The following is a 23,790-nucleotide window of genomic DNA, read 5'->3' on the forward strand; positions in this document are numbered from 1 at the left end:
CTATCAAAAAATGTTTATATTCATAATTGACAGCTTAGGATATTTGTATATGAATTTATTTGATATTGCTTTAGCTTGAGTGTTCTCCCGTATAATAGCCCCGCAAGGGGGATTGTTCAAGGATTTGGCAGCCACAATCCTTTTTACTGTCACACTCTTTTTGGCATTCTCATATCATTTAAATATCTTGATGGAGCTTGGGTATACAAGGATGAATTTGTTTTCTGATGCTTTGCCATTTCATAGGCAACCACCTTTTTCCCCAAATCACTTCTTATATTTATAGGCCACCCTCCCAAGTTATAAGACTTAAATTTTTATTTGTCATCCTGGGGCTTATGTTTCTGTTTGGCAAGAGTTTCTGCATTTCTGCAAATTCCTTTAGTAAAATTTATCTCCTCAGAAAATTGAACTGGGAATCCCGAAAGATAATGATTGAAATGCAGGATGAGATTAGGAAGAGAACTTTTTTTATTGGAAATATATTAGCAGTAGGGTCTAAACTTTTGATCAATAGTTGTATGAATCTCTTTTTTCAGTTGGTACTACTTGTTGCATTCATTCCTTCATTTATCTATTTATGTCAACCTCTTTGTACCGCGAAAAGCTTTGTTTCTCCATTTCCAGTTTATGAATCGAAGAGTTTTGATTGAGCTATGGCTCTCATAACTTTTGATGAGGCATGCTACTGTCCTTAGTAGTAACAATAACAATCCAAGGACATTTTGTTAACTCATTATATGTGGGCATGGAGTTGAAAGGTGCACAATGGAGTATCGTTACTCTATTCCTACTCAATAAAAGAAAGGATGTTTTATTTCATGCTTTTCTTTATAGTGAAAAAGAAAAAAAAAAGACAATTGGCATAAAAATAATGCTTTTATTGACAGTCGAACTCAAGACCTCCCGCTTACTAAACGGGTGCTCTAACCAACTGAGCTACAAAAGCTTGTTTCTGATTGGGTGGTTCTCAGTGAAAATATATATTTAAATAGATTACCAGCAATAGTATCCTTAATCTAATGATTTAACCCCTTCTAAAGTGCATTGTTTTTATATGCACTTTGTATTAAAATTTAATTAATCAAGTTTAAATTAAGGATGAAATGACTCCATTAAGTAACAGTTGAAACCATGCTAAAGAGATCAGCATAGCATGGACAAGAAGATTCTACACAATTCTAGGCCTCCATATGGGGTCATCAAAATGTTTTCATTTCACTTTTTAATTATTATTTTTGTGATTTTCTAGGCTTTTTGGTTTTGGAGGGGCCATAGAGTCAAAAATTCTAGCTTACTATATGATTAAACTTGGAATAAGAAAGAAAATTGAATTATTATCATTGAAGGACTTTTTCTTTTTTCATATATAAATTAAAACAAATAATTTTGTAAAAATAGGATACCATTAACAGTTCATGGAAATAAGTAAGAAAAAGGAAGAAAAGGGAAAGTGTGACCTCCTATTATCCACAAATAAGATACACTTTGAATATAAGTTTTTTCTTTATTAAAAAATTAATGAAAATACATATATTATACACATTAATGTGATATTACAGTATACATATACCATGAATATGTTACATGAAATTTTTTTTCTTGTGATTAAACATACATCCGTTGTAATGAAGGTTTTTATTTTATTTTATTTTGTAATAACGATATAATTTTTTTTTTATAAATATATAAGATATAAAAATTAAATAAAAAGGGAGTAAAATATGAGCCACACCCACACATGTATATAAACACCAATAATCAACTGGCAAAGTCTTTCATCTTCTCTCTCTTTAATGTTACAATGTAAGCACAGGAAGACTAAAGCCTTTTAACAGCTTTTGCTTCTTGTCCAAAAGCTCCTCATAATCTTCTCAATCTTTTCTAGTTTTAGAAATTTTCAATAAAAATTTCATATTTTTAATCTCATTACCCCTTAAACCTCATTTGTTTCTCTTCAAAATCCCAAATTTTTAAACTTATTTTTAAATTTTTTTGTGAGAAACCACCCTATATTAAAAGACAAAAAAACCGCTCTCTTCTTCAACGTTGCCACAGACTGAGGTATTGCATAGCATCTCTTTGTTTTTCTTCATCTTGTTGTTTGTTTGTTGGATTTGTAGGGCTTTTATTTTATTTCTTAATGGGGTTTTCACTATTTGAGTTTTTGTCATATTGATTCTAGGGTTTTTATGGGGTTTTCTTAATATGGGTGCTTTTAGTTTTAGGGTTTTATTGATATAATGCGGGCGTTCATTTGTTTTATTTGTCTAATCCTTTAGGGGTTTTGCAAATTTCTTTTGTTGGTTCTTGTTTTTATTTATTTGTTTTTCATTTGATATTGAATTGTGGAGTTATTTTATGCATGGGCTTGTGCTTGCATTTGGTTTAGTGTAAAGTTTGTTTATTGGGTTTTTTGTTTTGTTGTTGTTTCAGTTGCAGATATTGGTATTCATTAGCTTCTTTATGTATTGCTTGTGTCTTGCAAAAAGAAGAGGAGAATATGTCGATTTTGCCTAAAAGCGAATCGATTCACATTCGTGAAGTATGGAATGATAATCTTGAGTATGAGTTTGCTTTAATCCGGGATATCATTGATGATTAACCTTACATTGCAATGGATACAGAGTTTCCTGGAATCGTTCTACGTGTAATAGGGAATTTTAAGAACAGTTCTGATTTTAATTACCAGAACTTGAAAGCGAATGTTGATCTCTTGAAGTTAATCCAATTAGGTCTCACGTTCGCTGACGAGCAAGGAAATTTACCAAAGTGTGGGACTGATAAGTACTGTGTGTGGCAATTCAATTTTCGCGAGTTCAACCCTGATGAAGATGTTTATGCTTATGATTCCATTCAATTATTGTCCCAAAGTGGCATTGATCTTAAGATGAACAATGAAAAGGGTGTTGATGCTTGTAGATTTAGTGAGCTCTTGATGTCATCCGGGATCGTGTTGAATGATTGTGTGCATTGGGTTACATTTCATAGTGGATATGATTTTGGGTACTTGCTTAAGCTATTGACTTGCAAGGATTTGCCGGATACGCAGGCGGGGTTTTTTGACTTGATCAAGATGTATTTCCCTACACTTTATGATATCAAGCATCTGATGAAGTTTTGCAATAGCCTTCATGGTGGGTTGAACAAACTCGCTGAGCTGTTGGAAGTGGAGAGAATTGGGATTTGTCACCAAGCGGGTTCAGATAGTTTGCTTACTTGTTGTACATTTATGAAACTGAAAGACAATTTCTTTAAAGGCTCACCTGAGAAGTATGCTGGTGTTTTGTATGGTCTTGGAGTTGAGAATGGACAGATTACCCACTGAAAAGACAAAAAAGTTGTGAAATGAAATAAAAATTATAGAACCGTTTCTAGACTACATGCTTGTTCCGATTTTCCCTATCTCTATGCCTTACTATCATTTTTTTCTTTCACATGTTTTTCATTGTATTGGAAATAGGATTAGTCATTTTGTGATTGCAGGTCAAAGATAATTGCTTTTCTTAGAATTGGACACTACTGATCTTTAGATTCTTTACATCGTCAATTTTATCTTGTTAGGCTTCTCTTATAATAGTTATATTTAACAGCCTCTTTATGTTATGGCTGGTTGGCCACATTCAGTTCTGTGAAAGGACCTGAGCACTTTGCTAAATAGTTGAAGAACAAAGCTGCAAGAGAAAGCCAGCTTCAGTAGTTTCTGAGCAAAGGCTCAAGGTATGCTATAGCTTTATCTGATTGAACGCAGATGTTATTATTTTTATTTTTATTTCATGTGGATTGTTGTTTCATTTTCTCTGCTTCTTGTACTGAGATTTTGTTTCCTATGGCGAAAGTTTTAGGCATGTTCTGATCAGTTACCTCATTAGTAATTTCCTTTTTGCTATATTTTGTCTGTCAAGCAAGCATTAGGCAACTGAATCAGGCGTTTGGTAGAAATGTCTAAGATTTTAGTCTTGATTAACTGTTAAGGATCAATTTCTTCTGGTCTTTAGATTCTTGGTTAACTGTATATCTTTTACTCAGGTTCTTACCTTGTGGCATCTTCGTGAATCGTGTATCTTATTCATTTTGTTAATTTATCTTTATAGTTTGTATTAATACAGAAGAGATTATTAATGATAAACATATCTTGATGCTTTATTGCTCATTTTCATGATTTGTGGCTTTTCTAGATATACATTATTGAAATAATTAAGAATTAAAGAATCAGCTAGTAAGAAACTGTGTCTGGTTCATTTAAATCTGATCTTGGTACTATGTAATCTTGCCAGAAAGTGATTTGTTGGAGAACTCCTTTACGAATTCTGTTGTATCTTTTTGATATATTCATGAAAGAATGTGCCGTAAGAGATGCAGGAAAACCTAATTGTTACCTAGAACATATAACTTCGATGCATTCTATACCTTTCTCTCCCATTTTTATCTAATTTTCCCCTGCTTTTATTCTTCTAATTATCTCCCATTTATTTTCTTCCGCTCCCAAATCCGCCTGCCATCCTTCCATGAACTTTAAAACCATCGTGAACTAGAGTGATGCTATTTTATGTTGTGCTTTCGGATAGCTTTGAATCAAGGATGAATAGGCATTTTATGCATAGTGTGAGAGCATCCTCTATGAAGAAGACTTATTGTACAATCTTTTACTCTGTCCAGTTGAAGCTATTCAGGGCAATTTTTTCATTCTCAATTGGTATTTTACAGAGTCGACACATGAGAATGAATTTATTGTGTTGCATTTTCATTCAAATTAATGATCAAAACAGCGAGAACGCCCCAGATTTATGCTTCTAAAGTTGTAACACTAGCTACTTGTTGATTCGATCGATTGATCGAAGCATCGGGAGGGAATATTTAGTATTTACTATTGTTTTTGTTCTCATTCTTTGCTTTATCTTGAAAAATAAGTTATATTTGTTCACTCATCATTTTCATTTTGTTAAAACTGAAAAAAATGGAGAAGAATACATAATTTTTTTCTTTTATGCAACGATGTTTCATGTTTATCATAAAAAGATGATAATCGGCGTGTTTATACTATCTTCAGATACTGTTTTTGATGTGCAAGTAGAGGTGGAAAAGTAACCCGCTTGGCCTGCGGCGGGTTACTTCTTTTGGCGGGTTGGTACTAACTCGCCCACTAACAAAGGCCTGCCATTTTTGGGGTAATGGCTGGCCCAACCTGGCCCGCCAACCCTAACCCCGTCGGGTTAGACTGCGGGTTGGGCCGGGTTAACCCTATTTTTTGATTTTTTTTTTTTTTTTTGTTTTATTTAGTGACTTTTCATTTTTTTTTTATAAATATATAAGATATAAAAATTAAATAAAAAAGGAGTAAAATATGAGCCACACCCACACATGTATATAAACACCAATAATCAACTGGCAAAGTCTTTCATCTTCTCTCTCTTTAATGTTACAATGTAAGCACAGGAAGACTAAAGCCTTTTAACAGCTTTTGCTTCTTGTCCAAAAGCTCCTCATAATCTTCTCAATCTTTTCTAGTTTTAGAAATTTTCAATAAAAATTTCATATTTTTAATCTCATTACCCCTTAAACCTCATTTGTTTCTCTTCAAAATCCCAAATTTTTAAACTTATTTTTAAATTTTTTTGTGAGAAACCACCCTATATTAAAAGACAAAAAAACCGCTCTCTTCTTCAACGTTGCCACAGACTGAGGTATTGCATAGCATCTCTTTGTTTTTCTTCATCTTGTTGTTTGTTTGTTGGATTTGTAGGGCTTTTATTTTATTTCTTAATGGGGTTTTCACTATTTGAGTTTTTGTCATATTGATTCTAGGGTTTTTATGGGGTTTTCTTAATATGGGTGCTTTTAGTTTTAGGGTTTTATTGATATAATGCGGGTGTTCATTTGTTTTATTTGTCTAATCCTTTAGGGGTTTTGCAAATTTCTTTTGTTGGTTCTTGTTTTTATTTATTTGTTTTTCATTTGATATTGAATTGTGGAGTTATTTTATGCATGGGCTTGTGCTGGCATTTGGTTTAGTGTAAAGTTTGTTTATTTGATTTTTTGTTTTGTTGTTGTTTCAGTTGCAGATATTGGTATTCATTAGCTTCTTTATGTATTGCTTGTGTCTTGCAAAAAGAAGAGGAGAATATGTCGATTTTGCCTAAAAGCGAATCGATTCACATTCGTGAAGTATGGAATGATAATCTTGAGTATGAGTTTGCTTTAATCCGGGATATCATTGATGATTATCCTTACATTGCAATGGATACAGAGTTTCCCGGAATCGTTCTACGTGTAATAGGGAATTTTAAGAACAGTTCTGATTTTAATTACCAGAACTTGAAAGCCAATGTTGATCTCTTGAAGTTAATCCAATTAGGTCTCACGTTCGCTGACGAGCAAGGTAATTTACCAAAGTGTGGGACTGATAAGTTCTGTGTGTGGCAATTCAATTTTCGCGAGTTCAACCCTGATGAAGATGTTTATGCTTATGATTCCATTCAATTGTTGTCCCAAAGTGGCATTGATCTTAAGATGAACAATGAAAAGGGTGTTGATGCTTGTAGATTTAGTGAGCTCTTGATGTCATCCGGGATCGTGTTGAATGATTGTGTGCATTGGGTTACATTTCATAGTGGATATGATTTTGGGTACTTGCTTAAGCTATTGACTTGCAAGGATTTGCCGGATACGCAGGCGGGGTTTTTTGACTTGATCAAGATGTATTTCCCTACACTTTATGATATCAAGCATCTGATGAAGTTTTGCAATAGCCTTCATGGTGGGTTGAACAAACTCGCTGAGCTGTTGGAAGTGGAGAGAATTGGGATTTGTCACCAAGCGGGTTCAGATAGTTTGCTTACTTGTTGTACATTTATGAAACTGAAAGACAATTTCTTTAAAGGCTCACCTGAGAAGTATGCTGGTGTTTTGTATGGTCTTGGAGTTGAGAATGGACAGATTACCCACTGAAAAGACAAAAAAGTTGTGAAATGAAATAAAAATTATAGAACCGTTTCTAGACTACATGCTTGTTCCGATTTTCCCTATCTCTATGCCTTACTATCATTTTTTTCTTTCACATGTTTTTCATTGTATTGGAAATAGGATTAGTCATTTTGTGATTGCAGGTCAAAGATAATTGCTTTTCTTAGAATTGGACACTACTGATCTTAAGATACTTTACATCGTCAATTTTATCTTGTTAGGCTTCTCTTATAATAGTTATATTTAACAGCCTCTTTATGTTATGGCTGGTTGGCCACATTCAGTTCTGTGAAAGGACCTGAGCACTTTGCTATATAGTTGAAGAACAAAGCTGCAAGAGAAAGCCAGCTTCAGTAGTTTCTGAGCAAAGGCTCAAGGTATGCTATAGCTTTATCTGATTGAAAGCAGATGTTATTATTTTTATTTTTATTTCATGTGGATTGTTGTTTCATTTTCTCTGCTTCTTGTACTGAGATTTTGTTTCCTATGGCGAAAGTTTTAGGCATGTTCTGATCAGTTACCTCATTAGTAATTTCCTTTTTGCTATATTTTGTCTGTCAAGCAAGCATTAGGCAACTGAATCAGGCGTTTGGTAGAAATGTCTAAGATTTTAGTCTTGATTAACTGTTAAGGATCAATTTCTTCTGGTCTTTAGATTCTTGGTTAACTGTATATCTTTTACTCAGGTTCTTACCTTGTGGCATCTTCGTGAATCGTGTATCTTATTCATTTTGTTAATTTATCTTTATAGTTTGTATTAATACAGAAGAGATTATTAATGATAAACATATCTTGATGCTTTATTGCTCATTTTCATGATTTGTGGCTTTTCTAGATATACATTATTGAAATAATTAAGAATTAAAGAATCAGCTAGTAAGAAACTGTGTCTAGTTCATTTAAATCTGATCTTGGTACTATGTAATCTTGCCAGAAAGTGATTTGTTGGAGAACTCCTTTATGAATTCTGTTAGATCTTTTCAATATATTTAAGAAAGAATGTGCTGTAAGAGATGCAGGAAAACCTAATTGTTGCCTAGAACATATAACTTCGATGCATTCTATACCTTTCTCTCCCATTTTTATCTAATTTTCCCCTGCTTTTATTCTTCTAATTATCTCCCATTTATTTTCTTCCGCTCCCAAATCCGCCTGCCATCCTTCCATGAACTTTAAAACCATCGTGAACTAGAGTGATGCTATTTTATGTTGTGCTTTCGGATAGCTTTGAATCAAGGATGAATAGGCATTTTATGCATAGTGTGAGAGCATCCTCTATGAAGAAGACTTATTGTACAATCTTTTACTCTGTCCAGTTGAAGCTATTCAGGGCAATTTTTTCATTCTCAATTGGTATTTTACAGAGTCGACACATGAGAATGAATTTATTGTGTTGCATATTCATTCAAATTAATGATCAAAACAGCGAGAACGCCCCAGATTTATGCTTCTAAAGTTGTAACACTAGCTACTTGTTGATTCGATCGATTGATCGAAGCATCGGGAGGGAATATTTAGTATTTACTATTGTTTTTGTTCTCATTCTTTGCTTTATCTTGAAAAATAAGTTATATTTGTTCACTCATCATTTTCATTTTGTTAAAACTGAAAAAAATGGAGAAGAATACATAATTTTTTTCTTTTATGCAACGATGTTTCATGTTTATCATAAAAAGATGATAATCGGCGAGTTTATACTATCTTCAGATACTGTTTTTGATGTGCAAGTAGAGGTGGAAAAGTAACCCGCTTGGCCTGCGGCGGGTTACTTCTTTTGGCGGGTTGGTACTAACTCGCCCACTAACAAAGGCCTGCCATTTTTGGGGTAATGGCTGGCCCAACCTGGCCCGCCAACCCTAACCCCGTCGGGTTAGACTGCGGGTTGGGCCGGGTTAACCCTATTTTTTGATTTTTTTTTTTTTTTTGTTTTATTTAGTGAACTTTTCAAATAAATAATTAACGATTTATAAATGAATAAATGTAATTGTTTTTAGTTACCTTTTCAAATATTAATAATTCAATTAAATTAATTTTTTTTAATTAACATTTCAAATATTAATTTAATTTTAATATAATAAAATTGTAATATAAGAAAAATTAGACTTATTCATTCAATTGATGAAACGTTAGCATAAGAATGAATTATATTTTGTACAAAACATGGAAATTTAAGAATAATACTTTAATATTTATTTTTTTTATATTTTACGTACCATAAAAAATAATAATAACAATGCGTCAAATATTACGAACCTTTATACATTTTAATATTTATGATTTAGAAGTATAGTTTAATATTATTATGTAAAATTATTTGTAAGAGTTCAATCATAATAGTTTAATTAAAAAAATTAAAAAAATGGGAAAAACTTGAAAAAAATAATTAATTTTTATTTTTCTTGGGCCAACGTAAACAAATAGCAACCCGGCCTATCCGAGGGTTACATGCGGATTGGATTCAACCTGGCCCGTCTTATCTAATGCGGGCTGGGTTAGGGTTGACCTACCTAACCCGACCCATTTGTTCCATCTCTATGTGCAAGTCATCCCCAACTGCAAATTCATATATCAAGATTATCTCAGATTGAACAATCCATTTGAGTTAATATGAACACCAAAATTAAATGTAATGACAATAACATTTTACTTTACATCAATCCAAGTATAATCACCATGCTAATTCAAGTATAGCACAAAATTCAGCTAATCAAAGATAGGTTTGTCCAATTGCCTGATACAACTCCCGATTGTTATGAGAAAGCAGGAAAACAATATTAAGCATCCCTTGGCATCTTGGAGTAAAACATTGAAAAGGATCACACTGGGTAATCTTTGTATCGACATCAACCTAACCTTGCTTCTCTTCGTAGTACCTGTTTTGAGGAAGGAAAAATACAGGGTGATGGGAAAAAATAGGTCACATGTTTAAATAAGTCTCAACATATTAGAGGGAAAATGTGCAATGGCAGCACAAGTTACAAGCCGAGGCTCAGTGGAACTTCTTATAGAAGATGAAGGTTTCATCTGGATTGAGGAGTCCTTTATGGGTTGTTATGAACATGTAGGCGTGCAAAAAACACCTCTTAGAGGAAAATGGAAGTAATGATTTAATGTTTCTCGTTAAAACCAGTTGAATAAGCATCCAAAATTGTGATTTATTATACTAATAATTGTTCAATCATTATGAAGATATGATGAAAATTTTGCTTAATTAACTAGGTAAAGTATCTTCAAGGATTCATAGAAATTATAAGTTATTAAATCAAGGCTTAGATTGGCTCCAATTTACGGACCATGCATCATTGATAATAACCTCAATCATTTAGCTCATGAATCCTAGGGAATGAGTAATCCCTTTGGCAGATGGTGAATCTAAGATCAAGATGCAATTTGCAATAATGAAAGGGTTAAATGTCAAAAGTACCTCTTCAGCGAACTTTATTAAAATGGTTGTCCGAGGCCTTTGCTGTCCCTCCACTGGTACAAAGTGTGCTGTTACAACGGCAGGGAAGCCAGCACTATCCAAAACACCCTTTAAAGAGAAAATATATGTCCATCACAATTTTATCTACCAGCTGACCAGTCAATATAAACAAGATCAATGTGCATCTTACCCTTACTATTCCAGCAACAAATGCTCCGCAATTAAATGTCCCCATATCTTTTGGGATTGAAATAAATCTGAACACAAAAAAGTTTGGAATAAAGGATCATCAGTTTGACTTGACAGGAGACAGGATACAGTGAGTTGGAATAGTTGCATAATGAGTGAAAGCAATAAGCATATCAAAACCTGTTTACAAGAAGCTCTTTCTCACTGATCATATATTCATCTTCATGTTCAGTACCTTTCTCAAGTGAGTCAGCCACCTATTAAGGTCAAAGAATAAGAGTCCGTTAGGTAAAGACTAGGATGAACAATATTGAGCTTGTAAGAGAACATGGAGAAATCACAGATCAGAAGAGGGATAAAGAAATAAATTTCCTTAACTGACACAAAGAGAGAAATTGCTGAACTCTCAGCTATTACAGCCGACAAACACATATGGCCAAGTAAAATTGCTTACCTTTCCAAATAAAACCTTCCAAACAGTGCTGTGCACGAAAGACAAAATACCCAACAACCGAGTCTCCCTTCTATTTCCCTGTGGCATAAAATATGAATAAATATTTAAGCAAACAGTACCTACAACAATTTCACTTATGCCATGAATTACTATAATGTATAACCGCAAATAAGCACACACACTGCCAAGCATAAACAGAACAAACTTCCATGAGACAACACCACTAGGCTTCTAGTTTGAGCTAAGATATCATGTGAGGTTTCAAATGTTCAATGGATAATCACAGAAATTGTGCATAGCAGAATTTCTCAATACAAAGAAAGCTGGCAGCCAATGCAACTCATAAGTTACAGCAGACAGATTGATATTTCCTTGGAATCGGGTTCTTAAAGTTCCTTGCCAACTCCCTACAAGAAAATCTATAGATACCACACAAGAAAAGCATATCTTCATGCACTAGTAATTGGAGCCCAAACAAATAAAACCAAGAAACAAGACTAGGACTCAAGGTAATTTAACCTCAGAAAATTCATAGTACACAAGGCCGCACAATATCACAACTAAAATAAATGTTAATACCTTAGCAGCAGAAACATTCAACGAGTTTAAACATATAATGCATTAAAAATGTAACAATAGTTGCAAACACAATAAGAATGCCTATTTGTTGTTTAATACCAGTAATTCAAACTTCATTCATGAACAAGCTTTCCAATCATAGTATGTGATGAAAGTCAGTCCTACATGCTCATGATACTATCAATGGATTCCATTACCAACTTACTGTCAATGACAGAAATAAAAAGGTCCATCGATAAACTAACTTTATCATTGCCACTTATATAGCTCATTTAGGCAAATCAATATCATGCAACAGCAAATATATAACGCTAACAATCACATAGATATTCAACAGAAATGTAATGTTACATCATACCTTATCCCTGTGGCAAAGAAGTTCTAGAACTCGAGCTCCGACAGCATAACCTGCATCCTCCAACCTGTGCCGTCGAACCATAATAATTAATGGATAACCACAACAACTAAAACAGTACACAAATAATGATGAATGACTCAACTTGGCATTGCACATATTGAGTCAAACATAACAATCCATTATTTGAGAAAAAATCCAAGATTTCATGTCATTGAAAAATATACAATATACAAACACTAAACAAGTACAATATAAATATGGAGGCTAATTTTTCAAACAAGATTAACAATTACCTTCGCTCTAACTCCGCAATATTGTCAACCTGAGTTTGATTGTACTGAACAAGCTCCGAGAACAAAAATGCAAATGCACTCAAACTTACCTGACAATCATAATAAAATTAAACAAATTTTCAAAAAATATTCATACTTCAGCCCCAAAATTTAAAATCATTTGCAAATATTACCCTTAATTTGCCTAATCATCAATTCAAATACAACAAAATCAAAGATCGAAGTACCAGAAGATCAAAGTAAATATTTCCATAAAACAATGTGAAATGCTGCTAAGATCTGAATATCAATTTTTAATAGTAAAGTAACAGAGGAATCAAAATCCCGAGGTAAAGTACCCAACTTGTTATTTTTCCTGCAGAATTTATCGGCAGCCAAACAGAGTTTGAAGTGGAAAAGAAATTCTAAGAGTGAGAAAGAGTGGTACCTCTTGCTTGCCTTTGCTGAGAGGTTTGTCGAGAACGTTAGAGTACTGCTTGATCTTTCCTACTCCGATCATGTTTGCCTCTGTGATTTTCTTTCGTTTTCTCCCAGTTTCTCGTTCACTTTCTCGGAGTATGCGAATCCAATCGAGGAAAGAAAATTTTGTAGAACCGAGTCGGGTCGGGTTTAGTTTGTACTGTCTTCACGAACCGGGTCCACCCTTTTATTAACCTCCAAGATTTTGGTGTAACAACGAGCCCTACATGTTTTAGAAAAAAGGATCTTTAACCCCATCGTTAAAATTAATGTTCAAAAGGGTATTATTGTCTTTTTAATAATTAATGGATATAAAAAAAAAAAAAAAATTTTAAACCCAAATCAAATGTAAAAACATTGAAATTAAAACACCAATAAATTGACTTAATGGCTTTAAGGTCTCATACGGTTAACAAATATGGTTAATCGCGAGGGTAACGTGATAACTTGTATAGTCAAATACAAGAGCCTTAAATGACAACCATTTCTAACTAGACATTATGGCATTAAACGGTAATGATATCTAGTTAAATGTTCAGGCATCAAGTAATAACCATATTTGTTTTACTTTACTGTTAATTCTGGATTCTGTATTGCGTTATGTTTACATAGAGATGTTTGAGTTTTGTTTCTACAAGCTTGATTGCCTGAACAACACATTTCCACCACCATTCACAATTGTTTGAGTGTATATATTGACAAGTTAACATAATAATACCTAACATTAACAAATGTTGCATAAGGTCCTATTTAGAAAACTCATGGGAGGTCATTTGTCATAAAGCTAAACTTACAGGGCTTAAATATCCCAGCGTTCATATTAATTTATACGATAAAAAAAAAAAAAAAAAAAATATAATATACAACGCAGTACACAATAAAGCTCCTCTCGCATACGAGCACAAAAATTGAACCAAACCTCAAAACCCTTCTCTGTTCTCTCTTTTCCTTTAACTCAACTCTCTTTCTTCCTCTTTCTCTCTCTTTTATATTCTATGGAAGACGACGACGAGTTCGGAGATCTCTACACTGACGTTCTCCAGAATTTCTCTGTTCCGCAGCCCTATAGTAACTCACCTGCGCCCGCACCCTGCTCTCTCCCCCATCAAATCGACCTCAACCTCAAATCCGATCCTACCCCAGTCAAATCTTATCCTAATTCCACTCCTAATGATTTATCTGCGTCACGGCCGCAGCTGTCTGAATTGCACGCGCCGGCACGCGCGAGGGATGTGGACGGTGTTGGTAAAGGCGGTGAATTGGCGGAGAAAGATGTGAAATTCGATATCGAGGAGGTTAATAACGAGGTTTTGAACGATGACGTGTCGGTGATCCCCGGGATTGGGAGCGAGGTGGTTGTGAAGGCGGAGAAGAACGAGAGCAAGAGCGGGAAGGGAAACGGCGACGTAGCGGCGGGAGAGGAAGAAGAAGATTGGGATAGTGACAGTGAGGATGATTTGCAGATAGTGTTGAATGATGAGAATCACCGGCCTATGGTGATTGATGAAGGTGGTGGTGATGACGATGACGACGACGACGAGGATGGAGACCCACTGGTGATAGTTGATGACGTGGACGCGAATAATCAGGGTTTGTTGAAGGAGGAGGAAGATTGGGGAGGAGCAGGAGCAGGAGGAGATGAAGCGGCTGCGGCGGGTAGTGCTGGGGAGGGAGGAGTGGATAAGAAGGAGGGTGGAGATCGGGTGAATGGTGGTCCGGCGGGAGGTGTGGCGGCAGCCGCAGCAAAGATTGGGTATAGCAATCATTATGGGTATCATAATCCATATCATTCTCAGTTTAAGGTTAGTTTGTTAGTTAGTTAGTGTTCTTTTGTGTATACATATATGTAGATGTGTTTGTATTTATTTTTAAGTGGGGTTATGTGATATAACCCTTTGTTTGATGGTGATGATGAGAGTGAATTGGATTGTAGATTCTAAGATTGTAAATCTTCTTTATATGCCAATGAAGTGAATATGTTATTTTCTCTTTTATATTTGTTGATGAGATTTGAACTTTTTTTGTTTCATATTTATGACTGATGTGGAATGAGATAGGGCATGTTTAAGCCGTGGCAGATGTAAAAGGGATGAAAATGTGGGTATATTTTCTTCTGTTCGGAGGTTCTCGAAGCCAACTAGTTTCGCTTGTTATACACTGTCAGATACGTTTTAACATGACTATTATAATTAACTGTTTGATGATGCTGTACGTACTATCTTCAGCATTCAAGATGCTTATTTGGGAGTGCCCATCCAAAAGAAGGAAAATAGTTTTAAGTGTGTGATAAGTGTTAAGCAAGTTAAACTTGTACTTAAATAGCAGTTTTGTCAAGCTGTTCATTGATCTTATCATCGGTGCTAAGAAACTTTCAATATTTGAGTGGAACTTGGATGGTAGTTATATCACATCAAATTTTTTCGGCAATAACAAACTTTCAAATGTTTACTTCATGACGGCAGTCCTAAGTGTTTTGTATCATCTTTGATGTAAGCCATTTTTATGGTGTGCTGGTTTACTTCCATACCATGTGCTACAATCAATAATCTTGCCTTATAGACACATTAGTGCGCCTTAGTAGACAAAGTTTGAGAGACGCAGCTGGTCATAGTGATAATAATGAGAATAATAAAGTTGATGAGGGGCAGAACTGCTACTTAAAGCATCATTTGTATGCCTTTGATATTGCATGACAAACTCTTAGGGTTTGTTCATGCTATTGTAACATTCATATGATTTAATCATTAAGCATGGTCTATTGTGTATATCTTTACAGTGGTGATTTTTGGGTATAGTGGTTGAGAAGGGACAACTGAAGTCAGAGATGCTATTTGTGAATATTTGCTTCATTTAGTTTTTGACCAAGGACAAATTCAGATTTTTACTTTTGATATTAAAGCATTCTCAGCCTATTGTACTCTACATTATACTCCCAACACTCACATGAGACTATGTAGATGAATAGCCTTTAGTGGCAGGCTATTATTTAAGGTCAAAAGAACTTTAATTAGTGCACCCTTTAAGATGAAAGTGTATTGTATGCTTTATACTAGCATAAACAACAGTCTGTTTCTTATCCTATCCTTGCTTTATTTGTTAACAGTACAGTTCCAGTCAACTCTAGCTTATATTCAATGTCTGAGAAATAATAAAATCATTCAGATTTATTTGCAGTGAGCCACATCTTTGAAATCAATCTCTCTGTTGGAGATGTATAATATCTTTGGCAGTCACCTTGGCCTTTTCTGATAAGATTGTTTTGAATTTGTTGATTATTCATTACCTTTGTCTACTTAATCATGTGGCATAATATGACTAGATTAGTATGACCATGTATTCTACTGTATGCCTTTTTGGCGCCTATCACCTTAAGTGATTGAACCTTGGATCTTTTCAACTTTGAGCACCTGGTTACAGACTCTTAACCACGCGTCTTAGGATAATTCTGAGCTTTTTGTTAGTTTCCAGCGACCTTCAGCAGTTTGTCATCTGATTGATAGTTTTCTCTATATGTTGGCATGCTTATCTTTGGCTATTTTTATGTTCTTTATAGTGTTATGTGATATCATGCAATGTTCAGAATTTTTATTTTTGTTGAAAGCAAATTCTTTCTTCCCTTCAATCTTTTGGGTTTATGAGTGTTTTCATCTTGAGTGTTTAGTATTTACTAGTGAAAAGCTGAATTTAACCAAATTATAATTTGTTTTTTATTATAATATTTGGCTTTACGCAACTTCTTGTTCTCATGTTATTCTTGCTAATATGATTGATTTTCTGCTGCATGCAGTATGTTAGACCTGGTGCAGCCCCAATACCTGGACCAACAACTGTTGGTCCTGGTGGAGCCCCAGGTCAAGTTCGTCCTCTTGTCAACATGGGTCCAACTGCTGGTCGTGGTAGAGGGGACTGGCGACCAACTGGATTGAAAAATGCTCCTCCCATGCAGAGAGGTTTTCCTGGAATGCCTGGTCCTGGTAACAATATGGCAGGACGTGGTTTCGGAGTTGGACTGGAATTCACACTTCCTTCTCACAAGTAATTTTTTATTAGCCGCAAATTCTGGTTGAATCCTAGATTTTGATATTACATTATATACAGCTTTTTCTTGTTTCATCAAGCATGTCGTTCAAGTTTAGTGGATTGCTTGTTCGTTTTGTACAACTCATTTTTATTGATACAACTCTCTTAGTTTCTTGTTTCGTCAAGAAGTTGATTTTCACTCTGCTGCAATTAGGAAGGGGCTGTCCTTTTTTTTTTTCTTCTCTTTTGATCTTTTACTTAGTTGCTATCCTAGGCCATCTTTACTTAGTTTTATGTATGATCATAGTTATACTTTCTCCTCTAGTTAAGTATCCATGAAGTCTAGTGTCTATAGTGGAGTCACTTTATTAAATTTTATGTGAATACAATCTGATTTTAACGATGCACTGAGAAAAAAGGAGCAAATTGCTTCTTGCAGTATGTCTATTGTCTTATTTTTAGTGCTTATGCTGAACATAGTATCTGTTAAATACACCAGTATGATTTGTAAAATTATCCGATTTGATTTTTTTGTTGTCTCATTAAGGGAGTTTGTCTTCCTTGTTATTTTCAGGACTATATTTGATGTTGACATTGATGGTTTTGAAGAGAAACCATGGAAATACCCTGGTGTTGATGTATCAGACTTCTTCAATTTTGGGTTGACTGAGGAGAGCTGGAAGGATTATTGCAAACAGCTGGTAACTACTGACCTTTAATCATATCTTCTACTTGGTAAAGCAAGACTAAGAAGTCCCTGTTTCAATATTCTGCAGGAACAACACCGCCTAGAGACTACCATGCAAAGCAAAATTCGTGTTTATGAAAGTGGACGAACAGATCAGGTAATGAGGTGCATAGCATATGTGTCTCTGGAAAATTTGTAGTTGTTATGTATATCTCTGTCTTCCTTTCGTGTGTATGAATATAGAAATAGACAGATAGATGATAATGCTTCTGAGTTTGCACTTGGAGGGAAGGAATATTATTAATTCTGTTGTGGTTTTCATTTTAGGAGTACGATCCCGATTTGCCCCCAGAATTAGCAGCAGCAACTGGTATTCTAGATGTTGCAGCTGATAATGCAAATGTTGGAAAATCAGATGTTGGACAAAGTGATTTAGCGAAAGGACCTGCTCGTGTGCGACCTCCAATAGTATGCCTCAGCTTCTAGTTCTTATTTTCTTACATGTTTAATAAAAGAAAATTCATCTTTTATGTGATATAACTGCTTATTGAATTTATATTTTGGTTATGAATGAATTTCTTGATTTCCTTTTTGTTGAAAAATTTAAAGTAAATCTGTGAATGGAGTTTCTTACACGTGTGTTATTGTTGGAGAGTTACAAACATGTTTTGTGCCCTAGATGGTTATGTTTATTTTCCATACCAGTAACCAGGCTAAATGGTTTTATTTATTATCTTCCAGCCAACTGGGAGAGCAATACAGGTGGAAGGTGGTTATGGTGAACGTCTCCCCTCTATTGACACTCGTCCACCTCGTATCCGTGATTCAGATGCAATCATTGAGGTTAGTTTTGTATCTTCCATTAAATTGCACTGATCTTGATCACTTTGAGTGAATGTTTATATGCTGCATATGCAATGTTAAATTAATTGAAAGTGTTTGTATAAACAGATTGTTTGCCAGGACTCTGTAGATGATGAGTCATCTGTAGGTAATGGTGACCAAGACAATGATCTCCCAAGAGAGGATCTTAGAGGAGGAAAACTTACAGCTGAAGATGAGATGGGACCAGTGGACAAGGAATACTTTGATGGTTTTCCGGGGGCTTTTGATAGTCGAAAGAGGGAGCTGGTTGGACGTAGGGCACCATTTATGAATTCTGTTCAAAATAATATGCCTGAAGGAGATGGGGTTTTGCCCTTCCCCCCTGAAGCAGCACATCATTATCATCCTGGTTCTAGGGGCCAGACCTCTAAGCATCCTGGTGAAAATGTTGGGACTTCTCATGAGGACAGGTATAGAATAATCTTGGATGGATGTAACATTGCAGTAATATCTATTATTTTGATTAGTCCAGCACTTGTTTATGCTACATTTATTCAAATAAAAGGTGTCATGGTAGCAGTCTGCCTCAGCCCAGATCAATAGAGCATTAACTGTGGTGACATTCTTCTTCTAAATTCAATTTTCTATTTCAGTTGCACCATTTTGTGCACTGGACAGTGTGTCTATGAATATTATTTTTCGGGGGGTTGTTCAAAAGTTAAGGGGTAAACTCAGTTGGAGATTTGTGATGAACATGGTGAAATGATTGTGTCTATTTTTGTGGCTTGATTTTTTTTTCTTATTTATTATATATGCTGTTGACTGAAACCTGAAAGAACCCATTTAACTTGCTTTTGTTGAGTACAGACGGATACAAGGAAGAGCACGCGACAGATCTCCTCATCTGACTCCCAGTCGAAGCCCACAGAGTAAGAATTTAGATGATAATCAAGATGAAGAATCAGTTGAAAGCATGCAGGATAAGAATAGTCCATCGTCTTCTCCTGTTGCGGCTAGGGATGCTAGGGAATTGAGTGTCGAGAATAAAGATGATGTGCCTGATGAACTTGGGCCCGGTGATGGAAGCTCTGCGATGGATAAAGAGGAAACAAATACGATAACCACAAGTGATACCCGTAAAGATGGGAATTCAGTTCGTTCTATGAAGAAACAAAAAGTAGGCTCTCAAGTTGGACAACCAGATCTAGAATTTGATGAGGAGGATTCGAGGGCTGCAAGGAGTAGCGAAAATAGTAAAGCAAGATCTGGCAGCAGCCGAGATTATAAGAAGTGGCGTGATGGTGCTGAGGAGGAAGTTATGCAAGATAGTCGTTCTACACGCACAGGGAGTGTAAAAAAACACCTTGAGGAAAATGAACAGAGCTTCCGAAGAAAAGATCGGGATGGGAGACAAGACTTTGGAAGAAATCGCATGGCTGCGAAGGGAAGGGAGGGTTCTTATCCTAATAGAGAATTGGATCCCAGCATGGTTCATCATGTGCATATGAAACCTGAGGGTTTTGATCGACGAAAGGAGCGGGAAAATCCTGATGCAGTTTGGCAAAGGAGAGATGAGGATCCTTATAGCAGAAAAAACAGAATTGAAGACTCAAGGAAGAGGGAGCGTGAGCATGGTGATGACATGGGACCAAGGCATAGGGGTAAGGCTCGGGAAAGCGAGAGAAGCGACAAAGATGAACATTTGTATTCAAGAAAACAATTGGATAATGGCAGCTATAGGGTTCATTATGACAAGGATCCTAGCTCGCGACACAGGGAAAGAGATGATAATTTGAAAGGTAAAAATGAAATGGTGGATGATTACATTAGCAAGAGAAGAAAAGATGATGAATATTCAAGGAGGGACTATGCTGACAGAGATGATATCTTGCATGGTCCCCGAGATTCAACTAGTCGTCGAAAGCGAGAAAGGGATGATGTTTTGGAGCTGCGGAAGAGAGATGACCAACAACGAATTAGAGAGAATTTTGATGATCACCATCCTGTTAGACACAAAGATGAGGTCTGGTTGCAGAGAGAAAGGGGGGAGAGGCAGAGGGAGAGAGAAAGGGAAGAATGGCATAGGCTAAAACCCCATGAAGAAATTCTACCAAATAGCAAAAGAGAAGATGGACGGGGTACTGTAAGGACTGGGCGTGGTTCCGAAGACAAATCATGGGCTGGTCATGCTAGGATAAAGGATGACTATAAGGGTTCTGATAAAGAGTACCAACTCAAAGACTCCACCCGTCAGAGTGAACTGAAGAGAAGGGAGCGAATAGAGGATGAAAGTTTTTCGAACCATCGAGGACGTGAGGATGTTTATGTGCGAGGAAATCAATATAATAATGAGGAGAGAAAATCGAGACAAGAAAGATCAACTCCTCGTAATGATCGTGCTTTTAATGCTTCTGATAACTCAAGGGTGACTGAGAAAAAACATAAAGAAAACACGAGGAAAAATAAGGAATCTGAAGGCGGGGATCACAACAGTTCCATTGCTTCCAGGAGAAATCAAGAAGACCAAAGTGGTCATAGTAGTGAGATGGTATGTTCCATAGACACTAGAGTATAAAGTTTTATAGAGATGGGAAATCTACTCACAGAAGTTGAATTAGAAAAATGAGCTAATATAAATAAATAAATGGAAAAGAAAGATTTTTCAAACTGAAATTTTGATACTATTGAAACCTTGTGGAAACCAAGAAATGTTGTTCATATTCCTTGTCCATCAACGTTTTGTTGGGATGCACTAATTTTCAGTGAGGCAGCCAGCATTCACAGATCAAACGATCGGGATAAATGTGAAAAACTAACATATAGCTTTGTGTCTCCATAATATTATATTATATATTGAGCACTTCTTGAAGTCAATTTCTATGGTTCTTCAAGGCTAAGTTGACAGGCCTGGTTTTAGTAGGTTTACGCTTTTAAATTTTTTACTTGGTAACTGCTTAGGCAATATTGAATATGGCTCTTTGGTTACTCTATTATTTTGCCAATACTATGAAATCCTTGTCGAGAATAGGCTAGTTTGAGCTAAGCTTCTGTTTAGCATTTGAGCGCATGGCTTAACACTTGTTGATTAGGAGAGAGAAAAAAAAGGAAGATAAGTAGCTGTATGATGTAATATGCTAGATGAATGGAAAGAAATGAATACTATTATTGGTATTTTAAAATGGCTATAAAGAGGAAAGATTAGAAGTGATATGCAGAGAAAGTTCTTTAAGGAGTTCTTACTTGGTAAGGAGTATGCTTGATTTCTTAGGTAATATTTATGTGGCTATTGATTTTTATTATTATGGTTATTGTTTGTGGCAGCATACCGTGGTTATTTACGTTTAATATTATATCATATCATATCATATCTACTAATATAAGTACTAATATCCGATGTAGACATAGGTATCTTATCACATTGATAGGTGTAGATATAGGGGCTACTTATGATTCTTGCTTTATTTTGTTGTTTTATGTATTTTATATCCTTTTGTGGGTTACTATTAGGGTTTCTCTATGGTATGACTTGGCTAGCTATATATATATATATATATATATATGTTGTGGACATCTTGAAGCTTTAAAGTGCAGATCAAAGTTGTTGGCTTCACAAAATGCAAAACTTAAAGCCAACAACTAGTCGTTAGCCTTTTATCCACATGTTAGAAAACTCATTTTTGATCTCCCACTATTATATTCTCATTTGTTTGGTGTGAGATACTTCTTATTTCTGTAAAAGCAGATTTGTTAGTGTAATGTGGTTGATATTCTCATGTATCTATTTATGATACCTCATAAATGATGGTAATAGAGAACCTCTTTGATGCCTGCTAGCTTAGGAGGCAATTTTTAGGTTATGTTTGGATATGCTTTGGCATTCTGTCGGCTAAGATAACATCGTGTTTTTTTTTTTTTTTTTTAACTTGAACAAAGATAAGCCTCATGCATTAGCTACACGAGGTTGATCTCAGATAACATATTTTCAACCAATCTCAGTTTAGAAAATACTATTTCAGATGATTCATTATAAGAACTGTTATTTTTTGGTGTGGAATTTGCTTTCCGATGGGCTTTTTTCCCCTGGCTTTTGATTTTACATGTAGCTGAAGACTAGGGTTTCCCTCTAGGAAATTATTTTTCTATAATCTTCTTTTGACAGTTTCGACAACCATGGTAAGTTGCTTCTCTGTGACTTGCTTAATGTAGGTGGTTCTTTGATTGAACCCTTAAATCATTTATGCTGGAAATTTCACTCTTAGAGTTCTTGTCTGTTCATGATTGCTTGTAATTCTGTTTAGGGTTTGAAGGGTGCCTTTGAGCGAGGAAATGGTGAGAATGAGAGACCGGTGCACCGCAACTCCTCCAGAAAACAGAAGGAAGAAGCTTCCTCGGACGATGAACAGCAAGATTCAAGGAGAGGGCGCTCGAAATTGGAACGTTGGACAAGCCATAAAGAGAGGGATTTCAATATCAACAGCAAGTCATCAGCTTCCTTGAAGTTTAATGGCATCGATAGGAATAAAAATGGTGTATCTTTAGAAACCAGCAAACGTACTGAGGAATCTGCTACAGCGGTTGAGCCTGTCAATAAGCAACATTCCTTGGCTGATAAAAAAGATATTGCTGATCCAGAGACCAAGGATGTCGACACAAAACCATTGGATGATCGGCACCTTGACACAGTTGAAAAGCTGAAGAAGCGAAGTGAGCGATTCAAACTCCCAATGCCAAGTGAGAAGGATGCCGTGGCAATAAAGAAGATGGAGAGTGAGGCACTACCTTCTGCCAAACCTGAGATTCAGACTCCCGGTGATTCAGAAATTAAACCAGAGCGCCCAGCTCGCAAACGAAGGTGGATCAGCAGCTAACTGTGAAAGCAAGAAATGTATGTTATCTGGCTTTGTTGCTTTCCTGATTATGAAGGGGAATCCTGATTTCTTGTTATTTAACCCTGAAGGTCCAATCGCACCTTAATATCATAAAATGGAATCTCTGGGTTCTTGGGATCGCCATGTACCTCAGCTATAGATTTATATTCTTGTAACAATGCCTGCGACCGTATACTTTTTATATTGTGTATATACACTAGGGAATGTAACACTGAACTGGTCACTAATGGTGGCACAAAATTGCATTTAGAGTCAATTTGAATTGTATTGCTCAGATTCAATCTGGGTTTCTGGAGGCTCAGTCATTAACTGAACCTGCAAAATTCCAACAGGACAGAGCTGAGGTACTATTATGAGTTTGAAGCCGGCGGCCGGCAACTTCCAGTTGTGAGATTTGAAGCAGAAGAGGAAACTCTCAGGCAATGCATAGAGGTGTAACATCATCAAAATAGATTTAGACCTCTATCTGTATTTCTGTAGCTTGACTAGAAATTACTATGTTACACTTTCAATTTTTGTTTTTGTTTTCTTTTTTGGAGAAGTCAGAAACACAAGAATGGTAATTTTAGTAGTTGATTTTGTATCATGAGATCAAGTTAATTTGAGTTATAGTAACATGATTAAAGGAATAGAAATAAAATACAATTAT

General features: G+C 35.5%; 4 protein-coding genes and 1 non-coding gene across 7 annotated transcripts; 3 read left to right on the forward strand and 2 right to left on the reverse strand.

Moving 5' to 3' along the window:
* Window positions 1-875: 875 nt before the first annotated feature.
* On the reverse strand, window positions 876-949 carry TRNAT-AGU. The gene has a single exon. It is a non-coding gene; the product is annotated as a tRNA-Thr (tRNA).
* Window positions 950-1,773: 824 nt separating this feature from the next.
* LOC116124698 (probable CCR4-associated factor 1 homolog 7) lies at window positions 1,774-4,125 on the forward strand. Its single transcript, XM_031410438.1, has 2 exons — window positions 1,774-2,064; window positions 2,437-4,125. The coding sequence occupies exon 2, from the start codon at window positions 2,618-2,620 to the stop codon at window positions 3,326-3,328; it is 711 nt and encodes a 236-aa protein (XP_031266298.1). The 5' UTR covers window positions 1,774-2,064; window positions 2,437-2,617; the 3' UTR covers window positions 3,329-4,125.
* Window positions 4,126-5,393: 1,268 nt separating this feature from the next.
* Window positions 5,394-7,125, forward strand: LOC116124742 (probable CCR4-associated factor 1 homolog 6). Its single transcript, XM_031410475.1, has 2 exons — window positions 5,394-5,684; window positions 6,057-7,125. The coding sequence occupies exon 2, from the start codon at window positions 6,124-6,126 to the stop codon at window positions 6,946-6,948; it is 825 nt and encodes a 274-aa protein (XP_031266335.1). The 5' UTR covers window positions 5,394-5,684; window positions 6,057-6,123; the 3' UTR covers window positions 6,949-7,125.
* A 2,446-nt stretch (window positions 7,126-9,571) lies between these two features.
* On the reverse strand, window positions 9,572-12,852 carry LOC116124748 (trafficking protein particle complex subunit 5). Its single transcript, XM_031410482.1, has 8 exons — window positions 12,688-12,852; window positions 12,261-12,349; window positions 11,968-12,031; window positions 11,031-11,108; window positions 10,757-10,833; window positions 10,578-10,644; window positions 10,388-10,495; window positions 9,572-9,836 (listed from the first exon to the last, which is right to left on the reverse strand). The coding sequence occupies exons 1-8, from the start codon at window positions 12,757-12,759 to the stop codon at window positions 9,807-9,809; spliced, it is 585 nt and encodes a 194-aa protein (XP_031266342.1). The 5' UTR covers window positions 12,760-12,852; the 3' UTR covers window positions 9,572-9,806.
* A 756-nt stretch (window positions 12,853-13,608) lies between these two features.
* On the forward strand, window positions 13,609-23,727 carry LOC116124754 (FIP1[V]-like protein). Of its 3 annotated transcripts, none has more exons than XM_031410489.1 (10): window positions 13,609-14,521; window positions 16,507-16,754; window positions 17,314-17,440; window positions 17,516-17,584; window positions 17,755-17,895; window positions 18,169-18,270; window positions 18,379-18,722; window positions 19,120-20,800; window positions 22,551-23,137; window positions 23,210-23,727. In XM_031410489.1, the coding sequence occupies exons 1-9, from the start codon at window positions 13,715-13,717 to the stop codon at window positions 23,118-23,120; spliced, it is 4,089 nt and encodes a 1,362-aa protein (XP_031266349.1). In that variant the 5' UTR covers window positions 13,609-13,714; the 3' UTR covers window positions 23,121-23,137; window positions 23,210-23,727. The 3 variants fall into 3 exon arrangements, with proteins under 3 accessions (XP_031266349.1, XP_031266350.1, XP_031266348.1); XM_031410490.1 differs by having other exon boundaries at window positions 23,474-23,727; XM_031410488.1 differs by having other exon boundaries at window positions 22,551-23,727.
* Window positions 23,728-23,790: the final 63 nt, after the last annotated feature.

This window comes from Pistacia vera, unplaced genomic scaffold (assembly GCF_008641045.1).
Source record: "Pistacia vera cultivar Batoury unplaced genomic scaffold, PisVer_v2 Contig155, whole genome shotgun sequence".
NCBI classification, from domain to species: domain Eukaryota; kingdom Viridiplantae; phylum Streptophyta; class Magnoliopsida; order Sapindales; family Anacardiaceae; genus Pistacia; species Pistacia vera.

Bases quoted from the DNA above. Each gene is read 5' to 3' on its own strand.
- LOC116124698 (XM_031410438.1), top strand. From the start codon at position 2,618: ATGGATACAGAGTTTCCTGGAATCGTTCTACGTGTAATAGGGAATTTT.
- LOC116124742 (XM_031410475.1), top strand. From the start codon at position 6,124: ATGTCGATTTTGCCTAAAAGCGAATCGATTCACATTCGTGAAGTATGG.
- LOC116124748 (XM_031410482.1), bottom strand. From the start codon at position 12,759: ATGATCGGAGTAGGAAAGATCAAGCAGTACTCTAACGTTCTCGACAAA. The intron at 12,350-12,687 runs GTACCACTCTTT...TATGATTGTCAG, and splicing joins TCAGCAAAGGCAAGCAAGAG to GTAAGTTTGAGTGCATTTGC. The intron at 10,834-11,030 runs GTAAGCAATTTT...TGACCTTAATAG, and splicing joins GGAAGGTTTTATTTGGAAAG to GTGGCTGACTCACTTGAGAA.
- LOC116124754 (XM_031410488.1), top strand. From the start codon at position 13,715: ATGGAAGACGACGACGAGTTCGGAGATCTCTACACTGACGTTCTCCAG. The intron at 17,585-17,754 runs GTAATGAGGTGC...TTTTCATTTTAG, and splicing joins AAAGTGGACGAACAGATCAG to GAGTACGATCCCGATTTGCC. The intron at 17,896-18,168 runs GTATGCCTCAGC...ATTATCTTCCAG, and splicing joins CTCGTGTGCGACCTCCAATA to CCAACTGGGAGAGCAATACA.